Consider the following 20,463-nt stretch of genomic DNA (forward strand, 5'->3'; position numbering starts at 1 on the left):
ACAAGTATGCATGTGTAACAAACTTGCACGTTGTGCACGTGTACCCTAGAACTTAAAGTATAATAATAAAAAAAGAAAAAAAAGAAAAATTCTTAGGCCCCCAGGCCGTTTTTAATAACAGACGGTAGTTATGATAGAGAGTTTCAAAGTGAAAAATTATATTCAATTTAGTTACCTTTTTAAAAAATATCTTTTTGTCGTATTAACTAGCATAAACTGAACTAAATTGATTTTGGAGATTAGGTTGCAAAATGGAGCAGAAACAGAAAAAATGGATAAAACGTGGTCATGAACGTTGCTTTTGCCTTCTGAATTTACTCTTGAAGACGTTACCAGTTAAAATCAGATTGAGCTTTTTGAATTTAATGGCTAGGATTGGGGTGGTCCAATTCTTTTTCCTTGACCTCCTCTTTGGGAACACATGCAACATGAGTGCTAATGCAGGTTTCGTCTAGAGCGCTAGATTATTTATGTTTTTTATTTTGAGGAGGAATTTTAAGTCTTTTTTTCTTGTATTCAGCAAATACACTGTGTTGTGTTTAGGCCCTTTAAGGCATATAGAAATTAACCTATTTATGGCTAGTGTTCCGTTATTGGAACGCTAAGCATGTGGCAGTTTTTTATATCCTACTGCTCAAGGTCATCGCCAAGGTCTGGTTGCAAAATTCAAAAAATTGCAACCTCCGGCATAAATGGGTTAATAAAAGGACCTAATCTCCTCTGAGATGGGGAGAGCAAAAGATATTTTGATAATCAGCGTTTTACGATCTGGTGTTATAAGTGCCTTGAATAGAGGTATCCACATATTTTGGAATTCCTTGAAATTTGGGACCTAGGCTTACTGATAGTTTGCTCTCTGCAAACTTGCACTCAGGCACTCAGTAAACACCCACTTGTAAGCAAGGCACTAAGCTATGTGTGTCTCTGGGGGAACCTGGGGAGCTACCAGCACGGTAGGAATTTGCGGGAAGGTTTTGCACCTCACATAAATAGGTTCTTCAAATTTTAATTATGTTCCAGAGTAGAAAATCTGTGTAAAATGTAATGAATTGCTGAATTGCTGAATTGCTGTGAATTGTGTAGAATTTTTTTTTTTTTTGAGACGGAGTCTTGCTTTGTTGCCCAAGCGGGAGTGTAATGGCGTGACCACGACTCACTGCAACCTCCGCCTCCCAGGTTCAAGTGATTTTCTTGCCTCAGCCTCCCGAGTTGCTGGGACTGCAGGCGCGCCACCGTGCCCCTCTAATTTTTGTATTTTTAGTGGAGATGGGTTTCACCATGTTGGCCAGGCTGGTCTGGGAACTCCTGAGCTCAAGTGATCCACCCGCCTCGGCCTCCCAAAGTTTTGGAATTACAAGTATGAGCCATCGTTCCTGGCCTGAATTGTGTATAATTTTGTATACTCTTGAATTAGTACCTGTTGTTATTTTGGTGATATGACCAAAAAGGCAAAATATGAATAAAATATGTGAAAATTAATTAGATGTCACATTTGCATAGTACAGCTAGTTCCCTGTTGTGTAAATGTTGGAGTCAGTTCCCCACAGTGAATAATTTTACATTAGTTCTGATCTCATTGGTGTGAAGTCTAAAGCAGTAATAGTAGAATTACATTTTTTCTGGTTTTAACAGTAATTGTTATCTGTTGCCTTCTTGCAGTCTACCCTACCCATAGTGTGTAATGCCACTAAAACGAAGTATAGAAAGATCCATTGGCTTGGAGAAAAGTTAGAGGTGTAGGAGTGTATGACGTTTAGTTCATTGTTCTTACTGAGTTCAGCACATTGCACCCTGCATGTTATTTGCAACTTAAAAGAGTATAAATTAAAACTTGTGTTCAGTGTAACAACTCCAGTACCACAAAAATGGTAGAATGAACCATGGAACTCGTCCTTGATTTTTTTCTTTGATTGGGGGAGAGCTAAGTTGAAAGTAATAGAGTACCTTGATTTATGTAATGTATTTTTCTTTCAGGATGCCTAAATCAAAGGAACTTGTTTCTTCAAGCTCTTCTGGCAGTGATTCTGACAGTGAGGTTGACAAAAAGGTGACTGTTGCTGCACCAAGTCGTTTTTGTGATATTCAACAATATTGTCCATACCCCATTCTGAAGGATAGTAAAAGGCATATTGACATCTTAAAATGAGGATCTAGATGGGAGTGGTGGCTCATGCCTGTTACCCTAGTTCTTTGGGAGGCTGAGTTGGCAGGATTGCTTGGGGCCAAGAGTTCAAGACCAACCAGGCTCATATTGCAAGACCCTGTCTCTTTAAAAATAAAAATAAAAAATGAGAATGTGAATGGGTATTTCTGGTGGTGTGGTTGGTCTGTGGACCACTTGACTAGAAGTGCCTAGGATGCTTTTTGCACATTCATACTCATAGGCCCTAATCAGACTTAACAAGTCTTCTGTTGAGGACCATTAGGAACCCTGAAGTTGCAGAGCCACTGCCTTGGATCCTAGGGTCATAGAATTCTAAGTAGGCCAAAGTCACTATTTGCCATTATTTAGAAATTTACCTGATTTTTTTTTTTAAATTTTTTTTTTTTTTAAGGCGGGGTTTTTGCCTTTTTACCCGGTTTGGGTTTTGTTGGCACCTTCTTGGTTCCTTGCGGCTTGGCCTTCTTGTTTTCAGGCGTTCTTCTTCCTTTTGCTTCCGGGTTGGTTGGACTTCCGGTTTTCTTGCTTGGTTATTTAAAAAAAATGTTTTAGTAGGGACCAGGTGTTGCTGTGTTGCTAAGGCTGATTTCAAACTCCTGGCCTCGTGCTGTTCTGCCTCAGCCTCCCAAAGTGCTGGGATTACAGGTGTGAGCCATCATGAATGGCCATAAAATGTTAATTATGACAGTTCTCTCAGTTACTGGTGTTTATTCTGCACATAAGGTTTTCTGAATTTTAGACTTGGTACATTTTAAGTTGGAATGTACCAAGTTTGTGCTCTGATCCTTTCCATTTAACTAAATCAGCACCCAGTAAAGCTAACTTGAAACCCATTTTGACAAGATAGGCTTTTTCTGTGTTAGATGACAGCTGCACCGTAATTGGTGCATTTTGCTAAATTGAGCATCTCAGTGGAGCATAACTGAGCGTCTCACTCTGCGGTCAGGTCTTCTGTGCAGAATTGTCCTTTATCTCATAGAACTTTACATACCTGAATAGATATTTATATCCTAGAAATAGAATAAGTTGGTGGTGTTTTTCCTAATCAGTATATATCCTTTGTAAAATAGCAGGTAATGACTAGCATTAGTAGACCTGTGGTTTCTAAAAGTTTATTCAAAAGAAGCAGGCTCCCCATCTTTTTTTTTCCTCCTGAAGCTTAGCAATTTTAGCTATAAAAAAAGGGGAGAGCCTATGGGAGATTGGAGAAGTTGTAATGTTAAAGTATAAATATAGACTGTAACAACACTTGGAAGGGTAAAATAAGGCTTCAAAGACTATACTTGAGTAAATTTCTTAATTTTAAAATTTGCACCCTATATAGTATTTGAATATGTTCATAATAACAAATGTGTATTGAGCTTTTATTTGCCAGACATGCACTAGTCCACAGGGAAAACTTAGAGCCTGATTTATAGAATAATTACTTTCTGCATACTGAGCTGAGTTAACTTTTTGTTTGTCCCAAGTAGTAATATTAATCTTGTAAACACTTAACCTTATATACCATGTTTTTCATTTCACGTTTTACATGTATGTAATATTTTTCCTAGCTTCATCTAATTTGATAACTTTCAATTAATTTAGTAATATTAAAATATTTATATTATTTCATCAAGAAGGAACATGACTGCCCTCTCCTGTTTGGATTGGGAATTCTAGTGGTTTTTATGGGTTGTTAGCTCTTTTTGAGAATGAGACTTTCTAGTAAGTTTTTAAAATAATGCAGTTTTTAAAACACTTGTGATTTTTGAAAGCTAGTCTAACACATAGCTGTCTATCTTCAATGAATTTTTTTTTTTTTTTGTGGTGAGGAAGTTCTTGAGTTGTTGGCTCTCAGTGCCCAGTGCAAAATAGCTCTCTTCAGATTTGCCTAGTCATAAATTCCTTTTTTTCAAAATTTTGAGATGAAGTTTTGCTCTTGTTGCTCAGGCTGGAGTGCAGTGGCGTGATCTCGGCTCACTGCAACCTTTGGGTCCCAGGTTCAAGTGATTCTCTTGCCTCAGTCTTCCGAGTAGCTGGGATTACAGGCGTGTGCCACCACGCCTGGCTAATTTTTTTTTTTTTTTTTTTTTTGAGACGGTGTCTCACTCTGTCGCCCAGGCTGGAGTGCAGTGGCGTGATCTTGGCTCACTGCAACCTCAGCCACCTGGGTTCAAGCAGTTCTCTGCCACAGCCTCCCGGATAGCTGGGATTACAGGTGCCCGCCACCAAGCCCAGCTAATTTTTTTGTGTTTTTAGTAGAGATGGGGTTTCACCATTGTGGCCAGGCTGGTCTCGAACTCCTGACCTCAAGTGATCCTCCCGCCTCGGACTCCCAAAGTGCTGAGATTATGGGCGTGAGCCACTGCTCCCAGCCCATAACTTCCTTAAGCCAGCATAAATCCCTTTTGGAATAGGCAGGACATATCCTGGAAATGGAGTAAGTTGGTTGTATTCTTTTTTTTTCTTTTTGAGGCGGAGTCTTACTCTGTCACCCAGGCTGGAGTGGGTTGTATTCTTTCTAATTAATATATCTGCTTCATAAAATAAGTAACTGACTAGCTTTAGTAGACCTGTGGTTTCCAGGTTTATTCAGAAGCAGCAAGGTCCCTCCTTTTTTTTTTTTTTTCCTACCAAAGAAATCATACGTGGGATCCCAAACCACAAAATAACTGTTCCTGTGGTTAATACCATTCTAATGCCTGAAGTGTCTTTGGGATCCTGAGAACAGAGTTTGAAAACATTACTAGATAGAAGGATTGGTCAGATTCATAGTTTTGTTGTCGAGTGAAATTTGCTTGTGTATATATTATATTTTGGATATAGTCTTTTGATTGTTTAACACTGAGATGTGTTTTATTCTTATGTGTGCAAATTTTAACCATATTCTTTTCTAGTTAAAGAGGAAAAAGCAAGTTGCTCCAGAAAAACCTGTAAAAAAGCAAAAGACAGGTGAAACTTCGAGAGCTCTGTCATCTTCTAAGCAGAGTAGCAGCAGCAGAGATGATAACATGTTTCAGGTAAAGTTGGCTATTTTTTTTTTTTTTTTTTTTACATGGGGTCTCGCTCTGTCAGGCTGGAGTGCAGTGGTGCGATCTCGGCTCACTACAACCTCAGCCTCCTGGGTTCAAGCAGTTCTGTGCCTCAGCCTGCCGAGTAGCTGGAATTACAGGCACCCGCCATCATGCCCAGCTAATTTTTGTATTTTTAGTAGAGTTGGGGTTTCACCATCTTGGCCAGGCTAGTCTTGAACTCCTGACCTTGTGATCCACCCGCCTCAGCCTCCAGAAGTGCTGGGATTACAGGTGTAAGCCACCGTGCCAGGCCAAAGTTGGCTATTTCTTTAGATTCAGAGGAATTACTATCTGGCTTGATCTGAAGAGTGTTAAAAGTACTATAATCTGATAATTGCATAATATGTGTGTTACAATCCTCTTAACTAGAGACATTTATTAAAACAGAACAAACTAGTTAAAGTATTTTGTACAATGCTGGATTATTGGTAAAGTCTCTAAAGTCCAGTTTTGCTGTATTTAAACCAATGCAAATTTAAATGTTACAGAAATCCAAAAAATGAGATTGAGAACTGCACATTTTGAAAGCAACTTGGAGGAGGCAGGTCAAGTGTTGGGACAGTAAGCTATGAATAGATTATTATGTGCCTAATTTTGGCCTGATGAGCAACAGAAAGGGGAATGAGTTGAATAGGTAAAGTGAAGGAGTTCTTTAGAGGGACTTGATGAAATCACCTGGAGAGGACTCGTATAGCTTCTCTTGGGTTTCCTATCTTGTTTTAGGGACATCTGGCATCTTTGTACAAGAAGGATTTGTGAGGAAGGGGTGTTGGGGTTAAATGGAAGCAGGTGAGATTGCTTAGATGATTGTAGGCTTTAATCTGTATGTGAGGTGATAAGGGCTTAGATGGGTTTTCCTAAAGGAGAAATTGTGCCGATTACAAGATACAGGTTGGAAAGAATGGACCAGAGGAATTAGGCAATCAGTGAAGATGTGGACTTGATTGTGGATGTGATTAAAAAAAAAAATTGAGTTGCTTTTGTAGCACCTGAAGGACTTAGTTGGGAAATGTTCATGTCGGATTATCAGCATGGTTGACTAAAGTTGCCTACTAAAGTGTTAAACAGGAAGAACAGGAAGCAGTTGAGGGCATGTCTTGGGTTATATTCAGATAGAGAATGGAAGGAGAAAGTGGTGTAGGTTAAGAGAGAGGGTGAAGGAAAATTAGAAGAGTGCAGTAATGGGAGCAAGAAAAGGATGAGTGTTTCCAGAAGCCATAAGTATTAGTTGAAACCAAAAAGTTGGGTGGAACGAGCGACGACTTTTTTTTTTTTTTTTAGACAGGGTCTCTGCTGTGTCACCTAGGCTGGAGTGCAGTGGTGTGATTTCTGCTCACTGCAACTTCCGCTTCCTGGGCGCAAATGATCCTCCTGCCTCAGCCTCCTGAGTAGCTGGGACTACAGGCAATGCTCCATGATGCATGGCAAATTTTTTTTTTTTTTTTGGTAGAAATGGTGTTTAGCTGTGTTGCCCAAGCTGGTCTTGAACTCCTGAGCTCAGGTGATCCGCCCACCTTGGCTTCTCAAAGTGTTGGGATTACAGGCATGAGCCACCCTCCCTGACCAAGACTGTAAACATTTATATGACTAGAAAGCAAGGGTAACATACATGTATTTTTTGACCTGTTGATAGCTTTGAAAGGTGGAGTGCCAAGATTAAGGTGAGAATGGGAAAATTTAAGTTTTTTTTTTCTAATGCTTATTTTTGCCTTGTTATACTTCTGGGTAAAGAAGATAGACAAAGTACCGATGAACTATTTAGTTCGGAACACACATTTTAGAGATTCGATTCTGTTAAGAGGAGTTTGTGAAAACTAGATCAGTTTTTAGGAATTTTCTCACCAGAAAAACGGAGCTTCATTTCTTAAACCCTCATCTGGAAAGATTCCCAAGCCTCCTAAGGCTGACATTGCATCTTTTGAAAGCCTGCCTCTAGGAGGAACATAGGTCATTTTTTTTTTTTTTTTTTTTTTTTTTTTTTGAGATGGAGTCTCACTGTGTCACCAGGCTAGAGTGCCGTGGCATGAATCTTGGCTGACTGCAACCTCCGCCTCCCGGGTTCAAGAGATTCTCCTGCCTCAGTGTCCTGAGTAGCTGGGATTTCAGGTGTGCGCCACCACCTCCAGCCAATTTTTGTATTTTTAGTAGAGACAGCATTTCACCATGTTGGCCAGTATGGTTGGCCAGGAGGGTCTCGATCTCTTGACCTCATGATCCGCCTGCCTTGGCCTCCGAAAGTGCTGGGATTACAGGCGTGACCCACCGCACTGGCCTAGGCCTTATTTTCAGAGTGGCTTTCAGGGATCTAGTAGTGTAGGCATTGTAAGAGATAATATAATAATTTCATTGCCGTTACAGCTCGATGTACATTAAACATCAGTACATAAGCCGTTCTCTAAATGTAGTGAAGAGTTGTATACCAAGGGAAAATCAATACACTAGTCTTTTAAAGTCTGAAATAATTGAGGCAGAATCGTGACTAGAGAGAAGATATTAGAGATGCTTGCTTCCTGGTTCCTTCAGCCCTGATTTTGAAGAACTTTCTTCCGTAGGGACATAACCTACCTGGAGTGACATCTTATAAAGAGACTGGAGAATTATCTCATAATCACCTAGTACCTGTGTCTTGAAAGGTCAGAATAGTTGAGGCAGGAAACTTTGATCCATATTTTTCTTCGAGTTAGGCACAAAGGGTCAGTAATACTGCCTTAATTGATTTGATGATTTAAGGATACTTGATACTTTCAAATTATTTAATTTAAAATGATTATAACTGGTCATTTTAATCTGGGGCAGGAGTCTGTAGAATTTTTTTTTTATTTGAATTTTCTTTTTTGTGTTTGAAGGAATTATTCATAACCTTAATCACAGGGGTCCCCTGCACAGGAGGTGAGCGGCGTGTGAGTGAAGATTACCGCCTGAGCTCTGCCTCCTGTCGGATCAGCAGTGGCATTAGATTCTCATAGGAGCGCGAACCCTATTGTGAACTGTGCATGCGAGGGATCTAGGGTGTGCGTTCCTTCTGAGAATCTAATGCCTGATGGTGGGATAGTTTTCATCCTGAAACTGTCACCTTTCCCCTTCCCTGCCTGTCGTGGAAAAATTGTCTTCCATGAAACTGGTCCCTGGTGCCAAAAAGGTTAGGAACCGCTGCTTTATCAGATCTTCAAAGGGGACAGGGAATCAAATTCATATAAGAATCACAGTTCTTTATGAGGTATATGGTATTTTTTGCTGCTAATCTCCAGATTTTGTGGATAGAAAATATTTTCTGTCATCTGATTTTATTTTCTTCCAATAAAATGGGATTTCAGTGATCTTTATTTTTTCTGCCTTTTTTTTTTTTTTTTTTTTTTTTGAGGTGGAGTCTCGCTCTGCTGCCCAGGCTGGAGTGCAGTGGCCAGATCTCAGCTCACTGCAAGCTCCGCCTCCCGGGTTCACGCCATTCTCCTGCCTCAGCCTCCCGAGTAGCTGGAACTACAGGCGCCCACTACCTCGCCCGGCTAATTTTTCGTATTTTTTAGTAGAGACGGGGTTTCACCGTGTTAGCCAGGATGGTCTCGATCTCCTGACCTCGTAATCCGCCCGTCTCGGCCTCCCAAAGTGCTGGGATTACAGGCCTGAGGCATCACGCCCGGCCTTATTTTTTCTACCTTTAAGTAATATGTTCCCTATACTAATATCTCATCACTTGTTTAATTTTTGCTAATAAGAATTTGTCAATATTACTCTTTTTTTTTTTTTCTAAAGGAGAAGCAAATGTTGGGCAGATTTTTTTTTAAGAAGTGTTTTTGAGGTATAGTTTATGTACAATAAAATGCACACATTTAAAAGCATACTTTGATAGACTGTGATAAATGTACACGGTTTTGTGGCCAGACCATTTTCATCACCCCAGAAAGTTCCTCTTGGCTTTGCAGTCATCGCTCGTGTCCTAGGTAATCACTGATCTTATTTCTACCACTATAGATTTTTGTTGCCTGTTCTAGAACTTTGTATAAATGGATATATGCAGTCTGTTTTTTGTGTCTGGTTTTTGCTTAGCATAGTGTGTTGAGATTAGTCCTTGTTGCATATATCAGTAATTTGTTTTTATTGCTGAATAGTATTTTGTATGATAATACTACAGTTTGTTAATCCATTCACTTTGGATGGACGTTGGAATTGTATCAAGTCTTGGGCTATTAGGAATACAGCTTCTGTGAATATTCTTGTACAAGTCATTTTGTGAACATTTTTGCCCTTTTGGGTAAATACCAGATATATTTGCTGAGTCATAGGGTAAGTGTGTAACTATATAAGATGCTGTCAAACCACTTTCCATAGTAGCTGTAGCATTTTACACAGCCATGAGTACAACTTATGAGATTCCAGTTGTACCACATCCTCACTAGATATTGTCAGTCTTTTAAGTTTTATTCTTTTTAGTTACAATGAATGTATAATAGTAACTCATGGTGGTTTTACTTTGCATTTCCCTCATGTACAGGTCTTAATTCATTGTACATCTTTAGTGTGTTTATTGGCTATTTTAACATCTTTTGTGAAGAGCATCTTTTGGCCACTTAAAAATAATGCCGGGTCATTTGAGTTGTAATGCTTTATGTATTTTGGATATAGGTCCTTTGTGAGATGTAAGTATGATTAGTTTTTTTTTTAGACTTCAGAGAGACTTTAGTTTTCAAAGCAGTCTAGTTTAAAAATGAGTGAAGGTTAACAGAGAAGAAAGAATATGAAACCAGAGAGACAGAATCAAACAGACAGGATAAGGGCGGACTGGCAGTTGGTCAGGGGCATCTGTGACAGATCTTCTCTCTTGGAAAGGAGATTCTCACCAGTTCTGGTCAGTTCATCATTTTCTTCATGTTCACAGTTCTGCTCCTTCCTTAGGCTGTGCTGGAAGGCCAAGACCCCTGTGGCTGCACCTTGAGTGAATATTTTCTTTAGGCTTCTGGTTTACCTTTTTATTTTCTGAAGCATCTTTTAAAAAAAGGCTTTAGTGTGATTGTCTATTAATTTTTCTCCTCTTTTGCTTAATGCTTATTTTCTGTCCCAGACATATTTTGTCTACCATGGCCACAAAAAGTTTTGCCAGTGTTTTTTCGTAGAAGTTTTATAGTTGTAGTTTTCACGTTTAGGTCTATGATTCATGTAGAATTAATTTCTCTGTGTGTGGTGTAAGATAGGGATTTAGAATCTTCCCCACCCCCAATGCAGACGCTTGTTGTTTCAACACCATTTGTTGAAAAGAGTATATTCTTATTCCTTTGAATTACCCTGGATTTTACCAAAAAAAAAAAAAAAAACAAAACCAAACAAAAACCAGTGAATATATCCAATGTGTGTGTAATTTTTGACTCCATTGTGTTCCATTGACCCCTATGTCTGTCTTTACTGCAGTGCCACATTGTCTTCCCTTACTGTATTACAGTGAGTCTTAAAAAGTGCTTAGAGACACTTTGTTGAGGAAAGCCTGTTTTCTCTGGAGTTTGTAATTTGTGGTAAGCAGATACGTAAGATTTTTGAAAAATAATTTTCTGTGAATATTTTTAAGTTCTCAATCTTTGAGTGAGGTGCATTAAAGATGTTATTTGAAGTGAAATGAAAAGGAAAAACTTTGTTATTATTGACTGGAACTCTGGATTTGTATATGGTTGAATGGTTGGTGAAGCATTGTAGCTAGTTGCATCTGTGGATTCCTATTGGTTGTAGTTTGTACTGCAAAATTTTGCTTCCTTTTTTTTTTTTGTGGTAAAAATCATAAAAGTGTATTCACATTATTGTGTAACAGATTGCTGAAACTGTTTCGTCTTGCAAAACTGAACCTCTGTAGCCATTAAACAACAGTTCCCTTTCTCCCAGCCGTGGGTAACCACCATTCTACTTTTTGTTCCTATGAACTTGACATCATGTAAGTGGAATCATAAAGTATTTACCTTTTTCCTTTTTATGACTGGCTTATTTCATTGACATACAATGTGACAGGATTTCCTTTTTTAAAAGCGGAATGATACTCCATTGTGTGTCTGTTCCACCCCCCTCCCGCTTTTTGTTTATCAGTTCATCTCTGGGTGGATATTTGTGGTGTTTCCACTTCTTGGCTCTTGTGAATAATGCTGCTATGAACATGGGTATGCAGATGTCTCTTGGGGTCTGTGCTTTTACTTCTTTGGGATATATACCCAGAGGTGAGATTGCTGGATCATATGATAGTTTAAACAGTAATTTCCTTTGGTTGCAGTTCTGATATTGAGAGTAGTACAGTTGACCTTTGAACAATGCAGGGTCAAAATGCAAGGCACCAACCCCTGTGCAGTTGAAAATCTGGTTATAACTTTTGACTTTGCCAAAACAAAACTGCTAAGTGTATAGCCCACTGTTGACTGGTAGCCTTACCAGTAGCATAGGTGGTTAACATATATTGTATGTTATATGTACTGTATGCTGTATTCTTACAATAAAGTAAGCTAGGGAAAAGAAAATATTACTAAGAAAATAATATGGGAGAAAAAATACATTTTACTGCACTGTATGGTGTTTATCAATAACACTAGTTTACGTTGTCTGTTTATAAGATATATCATGTTAGAAATTGTAGGCAACCATAGCTGCAGATTTCAGTCCGTGGTACATATGAAGCAATTCAACTTTTAATTATTATTATTTTTTTTGCTTTTTAAAATTAAAGACAGAATCTTGCTGTGTTGCTCAGATTGGGCTCAGGTGATCCTCCTGCCTCAGCCTCCTGAGTAGCTGGGATCATAGGCATGCACCACTGCTTCTGGCGTTTTTTTTTTCTTGTGATGTCATGCCTTCTCTCTGCTTCTTGGGAGCACTTTCAGCATCTCTAGGGGCACTTGTATAGGACTCATCGTGTTAAGGTTTATGGTATTGCACTAATCATGATGAAAAATATGTGAAAACCGTGAGAGATCACTTTTTGCTGCAATACACAATTTGTTGGAGACATGAACTGCTCAGCAGAGATGATTAGCATCACATGGTGTTTTACACAAGGTGTTTTAAGCAGATATTTGTAACATTTGAGCACACTGAGGTAGCAACAGGAAGTGGCTATGAAATTATTAGCACTACTACACTATGTACTGCGGTTAATTTTACGCAGTTATGATTTAATCTTTGTTTACATTTCTACTGTGTCCGTGTGCATAAGTTTCGATACATTTTAACTTCATATAATAGATTTGTATGTTTTATAATAGTAATTGATAACCTCATATCTATGTATGTTGTATGCATTCATGACATACCTAACTTTTTCTTAGTGTTGTCGTTATTTCTAGGCTATGCAGTTGTTCTGTGAGTTTTTTCAAATTGTCAAGTCTGCAAATTTTTTTCCAGTATGTTCATTGAAAAAAATATGCATATAAGTGGGACCTGCACAGTTCAGAGCCATGTTGTTCAAGGGTCAGCAGTAACCATTTTCATGATTAGATGTAGAGTGAGCATGCAGCAGGTTGTGAATATGAATACAATTGAAACAGATACCACTCTTGTAAGGAGCACCTCTTTTTATGTTTGTTTCTTTTGCAGATTGGGAAAATGAGGTACGTTAGCGTTCGAGATTTTAAAGGCAAAGTGCTAATTGATATTAGAGAATACTGGATGGATCCTGAAGGTGAAATGAAACCAGGAAGAAAAGGTGAGGTCTAATTACTTGAATTTTGTTATAGTGTTAGGACTAAACTAAAACTTTTCTGAGTAGCTTACTTAACTTGAAATGTTGGCAGGACACACGGGGCAAGGAAGAGTCTTAGTTGATTCTCTGTCTTCTGTAGTCATTTTGGACATGATACTTAACATTTTTTTAAAGAGATGTCTTAATACAGCTTTTGGGAATAAAACCCAGAAAAGTAACACCCCCTAGTATCACTTCAATTGGCTGCTAATATACTTGAACAATCTTTAAAAAGGTTTATAGCAATTCTGAAGCAGATTAGGCACTATCTGGGAACTTATAAAATCTGAAATGGAAAATCTCGGTTTACAATGCTTCCTTTTGATTCAGCTCGTAAAAGCTATTCTTTAGGGCATTATTCTTCAAGCGGATCTCTGCTTTCCTTCCATTTGTGCTTCATCCAGTCCCAAGCCTCTTAGCATTCTGGAAGCATATTTTATATTATTCACCAAACAGCTAGAGAAGGTGAGCCAACCTAAATTTGTATATTTGGATTGCTGCCCTAGGTTGACCCTCAGCTAAAGAAAAATGCTTCCTTATTTAGTTTTACTCTGCTTGTCTGTTAGTTTGAAAGGTACCACTTGTTTGCTTCATTCAGTTTTTTGTTAAACTCAGCCTCTATACGTGTTTATATGCTTTCGTATTTTCTTCAAGTCACTTCGGGATTGGTCATTCACATACCAGAGTGGCTGATGCCATATTTCTTGTTTATTCTTTTTTTTTCAATTTCATGGCCTTCTGGCAGTTTTCTGGGAGTACTTTCTGCTAGTTCTTGTTTACTTCTCTGTTTATATGCATCAGTATTAGAATGCTAGAACATTAAAGTACAAAATATAGAAAATATAAAATTTCTGTTCATACTTTTACATCTTAAATAGGAAAGACATATCTCACATTTTTTAACCATTTATGTGTTGGGTTATATGCTAAATTCATTATTCGTGTTAATCATTTACAACAACTCTTTGGGGTGTAGATACCATTTTACTGGTGAGGAAACTAAGGCTTACAAGGTGTTGTAGTTCTTTTTTAAGGATCATATGCTTAGTGAAAGTGAGGCTGGGATTTTAACCCTGACAGGATGACCCTGGAATGCAGTTACCTGGTGTATACTTTCTGAGGAGTCCTGTATGAATCAGGTCCTGGGAATTTTTCCAAAGTGAAATGAATGCTTCTGGAAGAACTCAGCACAATTACGCAGCTTGAATTTCTGTGGAAATTTTGGGCAAATATTGGAACCAACTGGAAATATAGTAATGGGGTATCACATGCCAAATCTGGACCTGACCATTTTAGCCTGATAGTTGGCAGGTATTAGTAAGATGTGTCTTCAAACCCTCATTTATTCTCATTGGTTAAAATAGGTACTATGCAGGATGCACTGTGGAAAGTAAGACTGGATATGAGATTGATCTGCCTAGTAAATTGTGATGATGATTTGTTAATTAACAAATGTAAGAGATGTACATTTGATTTCAGTATTGTAGCATTGTGTCAAAGTGGCATTTTTTTTTTTTTTTTTTTTTTTTTTGAGATGGAGTCTAGCTCTGTTGCCCAGGCTGGAGTGCAGTGGCGTGATCTCGGCTCACTGCAACTTCCGCCTCCCAGGTTCAAGCAATTCTCCTGTCTCAGCCTCCTGAGTAGCTGGGATTACAGGTGCCAGCCACCATGTGCAGCTAATTTTTGTATTTTTAGTAGAGATGGGGTTTCACCATGTTGGCCAGGCTGGTCTTGAACTCCTGACCTCAAGTGATGCACCCGCCTTGGCCTCCCAAAGTGCTCAGATTACAGGTATGGGCCACTGCAGCCGGCCTAAGGTGACAATTTTGATAAAACAGTATTCTAGTTGGAAGTATGAATATCCTCAATGCTTAAATAGATTTTCACCTTTGAATTTTTAAACTTTGTTTTAGGTATTTCTTTAAATCCAGAACAATGGAGCCAGCTGAAGGAACAGATTTCTGACATTGATGATGCAGTAAGAAAACTGTAAAATTCGAGCCATATAAATAAAACCTGTACTGTTCTAGTTGTTTTAATCTGTCTTTTTACATTGGCTTTTGTTTTCTAAATGTTTTCCAAGCTATTGTATGTTTGGATTGCAGAAGAATTTGTAAGATGAATACTTTTTTTTAATGTGCATTATTAAAAATGTTGAGTGAAGCTAATTGTCAACTTTATTAAGGATTGCTTTGTGCCCACCACCTAGTGTAAAATAAAATCAGGTAATACAATCTTAACTGTTGTGGCCTTTTTTGATCATAAGAATTGGTACTGTTTAAGGCCAAAAATAACAGTTTTTATAGATCTTTTAGTTTCAACTCAATTTTTACAATAAAAAGGATTCGTATTGCATTGAGCTTATAAACTTACGGTTTGAGAACTCCATATTTGATCTGTTCTCTTCCAATCAAATGTCTAGGCTTGTTTAACTTTCACCCCAATGATTTTTCACTCTTTTTATAATTGTTTACTTCAGTTTCCTTTAATAACTTAATCTCTTCATGTTCAGTTTTTACTTCACTCTTTATTCTTTTCTTTGAGTATGTTATGCTTATTTGGAAAGTCAGTGAAACTGTCAAAATGTTATCTCAATAGGATACTTACATGAGAACTACAATCACCAAATCTACTGTATTCAACATTAGCAGATCTAATTCGATAAACAACATGGCTTGTGTGAAAATTGAGCAGGTGTTTGTTTACCCATAGTGTTCTGTGTAGTTATTGCTTAGTCTGCAGAAAATAATGACTTAGATGAGATGTCCGACTTGCTTTCACTTATTAAACATGTTCACCATGGGATGATGTCTGTAACATCAGATATTGTTAAACTAGACTAGGATTTAATAAAAATTGTGAAAGCTTACTGGCCTAACATTTTATTTTATAGTATTGAGTATGAATTATATGTAGCCAGAGATATCATTAAGTTTTACTGTTACAGTAGGTAATATGGTTAGTTTGTAGGGAAAAGAGCATATGAGCAAATGCTTGTGTATTTTGGCCTTTGCCCCAGTAGAAGAGACCAGTGGCATTCTAGGCTTGGTGTTACTAAGTTTTAGCAGACACTAGTAAGTGGTTTGTATTTAACCATACCGATGAAACAGACAGATTGAGGCACAGATTTAGTGGCTTTGTGGCAATAAATAGGGCATGGTGTGCCTTAGGAAAAGAATGTTTATAAAGGGAATTATAACTGAAATTAAAGGAGGCGGCAGTAAAGAACAACTAATTCTCTTCTATCTAAATGATAGACGCATGATATTTTGAGATTTTTATAACGAGTGGAACACAATTCTAGGTAGACTAGAAAAAGGAAAGGTTTAAAGACATATAAAAGATTCTTGTTGACAAATTATTTTTGGTAGCAAATCTCAAATGGTTACCTGCTATTAAGGGCTGCCATATCAGAGTTTTGCACTATTTTGCTACCAAGTTTGATTCGTACATCTAAAACATTTTGTAGTTGATTGTCAAGGACTTAATTTGAAAATCATTTGCCAGGCCACATAGTTATCAATTTTTTTTTCTAGTAGCTATTCTGTTGTATTTTTAAAACATTTTTTAGATGACTTTTTAAAGTATATTTAGCAGTAACCTTAAGAGGTTCAAATTGGTGAAATCTCTTCTTGTAATTTAGCCTTCATCAAATAATAGGTACCAATGTATTAAAAATATGTTTTTTTTTTTTTTTTTTTTGCAGCCCCTTGAACCTAGAGTAGGTTCAGAGAAACTTCCAAAATTTGTATGTTAGACACATCATGCTTGATTGGTAACTTCCCTCCTTTTTTGGGGAACATGTTTGTGTCCTATTAACTTAATTGGATAGATTTGTAAATATTTCTTATTTTTGGCACACAGGAAGGGTAGTTAGAATACAGAACTTTGATTTTTGGTGTAGATGCAGAGGGAATGATGGGTAAATTTCCTAAGTTTATATGAATTTGGGGGGTGTATGCATTTTGAAACAATCTACTAACAGATGGTGCTGAAATCTATTACCTACATGTTATCTAGTTGTTTAGCATTATGTTAATGAAACCTCCTTGTAAGGAGTGTTTCTTTGGCACAGTTGGTAGGTTGACTGCTAACTTCATTTAAATGTGTTACTGGATATGCAATATACTGAGATTATTAATCCGTTTTTTGTGTATGGGAAAAGAGAACTGGGTTAAAAGAAGCAAATTAACTTGTTCTGAAAAGAAAGTATAGATTAATTTTGTTTTCTGTTTAAATTTTATCTCCTTGGTAAAGATTTTTTTTTCCTAGGCAGAAAGCTTGGCATTTTTAGGCATAGATACCTTACCTTACAATGCCAAAATGAATTTAATTCCAGTACTCAGGTTTTTCCCTTTAACAGACTCTGTGTGTATCAGGGCTTTCTAATGGGTTTTTCTTCTGTTTTTACAATGTGAGCAGCATTGGACCAATTTCCAGTGCTCTTAGCATTTTACTTAACGAACAACCACTACAAAAGAAAATATTTGTAATTTGATTGTGTTTTGCTTTGCTTCATCAATGCCTAAGAACTTAAGAATACTCCTACTTCATTAGCTACTCAAGATGCTGTGACAATCACATCTATTCTACATAATGTGTTTAGAAACAAAGAATTGGGTGAAAAATGAAATAAGTATATTCTGACTTGGCTATTGAAGGGAAAAAGAAAGAATTCAGTATTAAGTGTTCCTCACAGGAGATATGTTAGCAGAATACCATAAAAGTTTGAAATCTTTAAAAAGTACCAATATTTAGGTCTCTCTCCTGAAATTCTTTGCAGTTCATTTTTTATGGCAATTAACCCAATGAAACACTCAAAAGTTTTTTTTTTTTTAAAGTGGTGTTTTTCCAGATAAACTCTAGGGTGAACATTCACATAATCACAAATATGTAATTCTGTACTTGTGGAATGCCTGTATGCTTTGTTTTCGTACATCTTCCATGGAGATGTCTGAATATAATACTCCATCTGTGAATATTTTAAATGTCGAAATAAAAGAAAGAAATCTGCCCTTTGTGTTATCCCAGTTTCACAAACCTGAAGGTAAATGGGTAATTTGTCTGTTGAATGGGTTTGATTAATAGAATGCCTTTCTGTGTGAATGCTTTGGAATGTGGATTAGTCTTGGGTCCGTCCTTTCCGTCTACCTGATCCAAATGGAAAAATGCAAACACTTAGGTGTACACAGGCTCTTTTTTTTCTTTCTCCCTGTAAGTGCCTTGTAGTCTAATGATTCCTTCATATACTTGACTGTGTCATGGACTCCTTTGAAGATTTCAGACTTATATTTTCATTTATAAAGTCCCTATTTTGCTCTTGGTTAGTGTTTTTGCTTAAGATGATACGTTGAGGGCCCGTTTCAATTTCTGTTTAGGAATAGAAAGATCCATGGTATATTCACTTAACTGTAAATTTGCTTTTAGTAAAACATAATTCAGCCAGAGGAAGGAAAAAAAGTAGTACTTGGAGTTTACACAATCACTGACTTGATAGTTTTGTAGTATGGCTCAAAGGAAGTTACTGGGATAGGAAAGGTATTTGCAAAGTACTAAACATTTAAAAAATTATGTGGAATTAATTATTATATAACAGTTCACCCAATAGTTACGTACATTTTAGTAAAAGATCTTGCTGCAGCCCAGCATGGTGGTTCACTCCTGTAATCCCAGCACTTTGGGAGGCCAAGGCGGACGGATCACTTGAGGTCAGGAGTTCCAGACCAGCCTGGCCAACATGGTGAAACCCCATCTCTACTAAAATGCAAAAATTAGCTGGGCATGCAGGTGAGCACCTGCCATTCCAGCTACTCGGGAGGCTGAGGCAGGAGAATTACTTGCACCCAGGAGGCAGAGGTTGCAGCTAGCCGAGATTGTGCCACTGCCCTCCAGCCTGGGCGACAGTGAGACTGTCTTAAAAAAAAAAAAAAAAAAATCTTGCTACATGAACAGGACTTTTTTTCCCCACTTGCTTCATTCACGTAAGCCCCTTAAAGAGTTCAGACCTTCCCAGACCTGCTTTTATAGACATTTTAGTCCTCGATTAATAATGACCCACTATCTAAGTGAAATGCTCCTGTTATTTCACTTTTTATGTTCTTGATAGCTTAAATGATTTATCCTTCTGCTGGATAACTTATTGTAGTTAGGAGATAAGATTTATGCCACTTCTGTAACTGGTTCTGAATTTCAACTCATTTCAATAGTTGGATAATGTAACCTCCCTGGGTAACAGAAAGACTGTATATGTAGTTCAGAAATCAGCTGAAATTGTCTATGTAGTAACTCACGTATCTTGAAAAGTGATGTGAAAGTTCCAGTTTTGCCCTCCTAAGTAAGCTAAGCCCAAGTCTTTTAAAATGTTATTTATTTATTTTTTGAAGACACAGGGTCTTCCTGTGTTGCCCAGGCTGGAGTGCAGTGGCTATTTACAGGTGTGGTCCTAGCGCACCATGGCTTTGAGCTTGTGGGCTCAGGTGATCCTCCTGCCTGAGCCTTTCTAGCACCTTTACAGGTGTACACCACTGTGTCTAGCAAGCCCAAGTCTTTTAATAGCTGCTATTCTGAAGGCTTTATTTTTCAAGTATGTAGTTGTTGCAGGAATGGTGCAGAAAACTCCCATGTACCCCTCCACTCAGAGACCCCATTCAGATTGTGTGAGTTTCAGTGTCTTTTAGCAAAAACATCTAACTCAGGATCACGTGTCTCATTTGATTATCTCTGTAGTCTCCTTCAGTCTGACAATTTCCTTAGTTTTTCCTTGACTTTTACAACTTTGATGTTTCTGAAGATTTGGTAACATGAAGGCCATTGGTGGTGGTGACAAGGGTGGGGAGGGCAGAGGCTAGTTGAATGAGGAGTGGAGACAGGGTGTGTAGACAGTTTATTTGAGCAGCTTGGTTGTGAAGGATAAAGAAAAATGGGATGGTGGCTGTAGAAGGGTGTGGGATCCAGGGCAGAGTATGATTGAAATTACAGTGTGCAGCATCTGAGGGAAGGTACACGTGTAGGTTCCTAACTTGCTTCAGTGTGAATTTAAGTTGACCTTGGGTGTCAGCAGCAGTTTCAACCACTTTGCAGTTTTTTTTTTTTTTGGTGACTAAGTGCCACCTGAACTGTGAGTACTTCTAGTAATTTTAAAGAAAAATACGAATTACTACTTTTTTTTTTGAGACAGCGTCTTGCTCTGTCACCAGGCTAGAGTGCAGTGGCACGATCCAGGTTCAAGCAGTTCTCTGCCTCAGCCTCCCAAGTAGCTGGGATTACAGGCGCCCACCACCAGGCCCGGCTGATTTTTTGTACTTTTAATAGAGACAGGGTTTCACCATCTTGGCCAGTCTGGTCTTGAACTCCTGACCTCGTAATCCACCCGCCCTGGCCTCCCAAAGTGCTGGGATTACAGGTGTGAGCCATGAATTACTTCATTTTAACATGAATCTGATCACTTGGTTCTCACGCCCCTCTTCTCCACAGTCAGGCTCTCCAAATTCAGACCATGGCCTAGTCAAACCTTGGGTTTCGGGATCTGGCACTAGTCATGTCTAGCC

The 20,463-nt window shown here is 38.1% G+C and overlaps 1 protein-coding gene across 5 annotated transcripts in view; it reads left to right on the top strand.

Annotated features, from left to right (window-relative positions):
- Window positions 1-17,929, top strand: part of SUB1 (SUB1 homolog (S. cerevisiae)) — a 77,016-nt gene extending 59,087 nt beyond the window's left edge. For all 5 annotated transcript variants that reach the window (XM_011980800.1, XM_011980801.1, XM_011980805.1 and 2 more), the window contains 4 exons: window positions 1,975-2,047; window positions 5,041-5,163; window positions 12,772-12,880; window positions 14,830-17,929. In XM_011980800.1, coding sequence (XP_011836190.1) covers window positions 1,975-2,047; window positions 5,041-5,163; window positions 12,772-12,880; window positions 14,830-14,909 — 385 coding nt within the window. In that variant the 3' untranslated portion in view covers window positions 14,910-17,929. The remainder of the gene's footprint in view (window positions 1-1,974; window positions 2,048-5,040; window positions 5,164-12,771; window positions 12,881-14,829) is intronic.
- The last annotated feature ends 2,534 nt before the right edge of the window (window positions 17,930-20,463 follow it).

The sequence above is a fragment of the Mandrillus leucophaeus genome, unplaced genomic scaffold, assembly GCF_000951045.1.
Source record: "Mandrillus leucophaeus isolate KB7577 unplaced genomic scaffold, Mleu.le_1.0 Scaffold218, whole genome shotgun sequence".
Lineage (NCBI taxonomy): Eukaryota > Metazoa > Chordata > Mammalia > Primates > Cercopithecidae > Mandrillus > Mandrillus leucophaeus.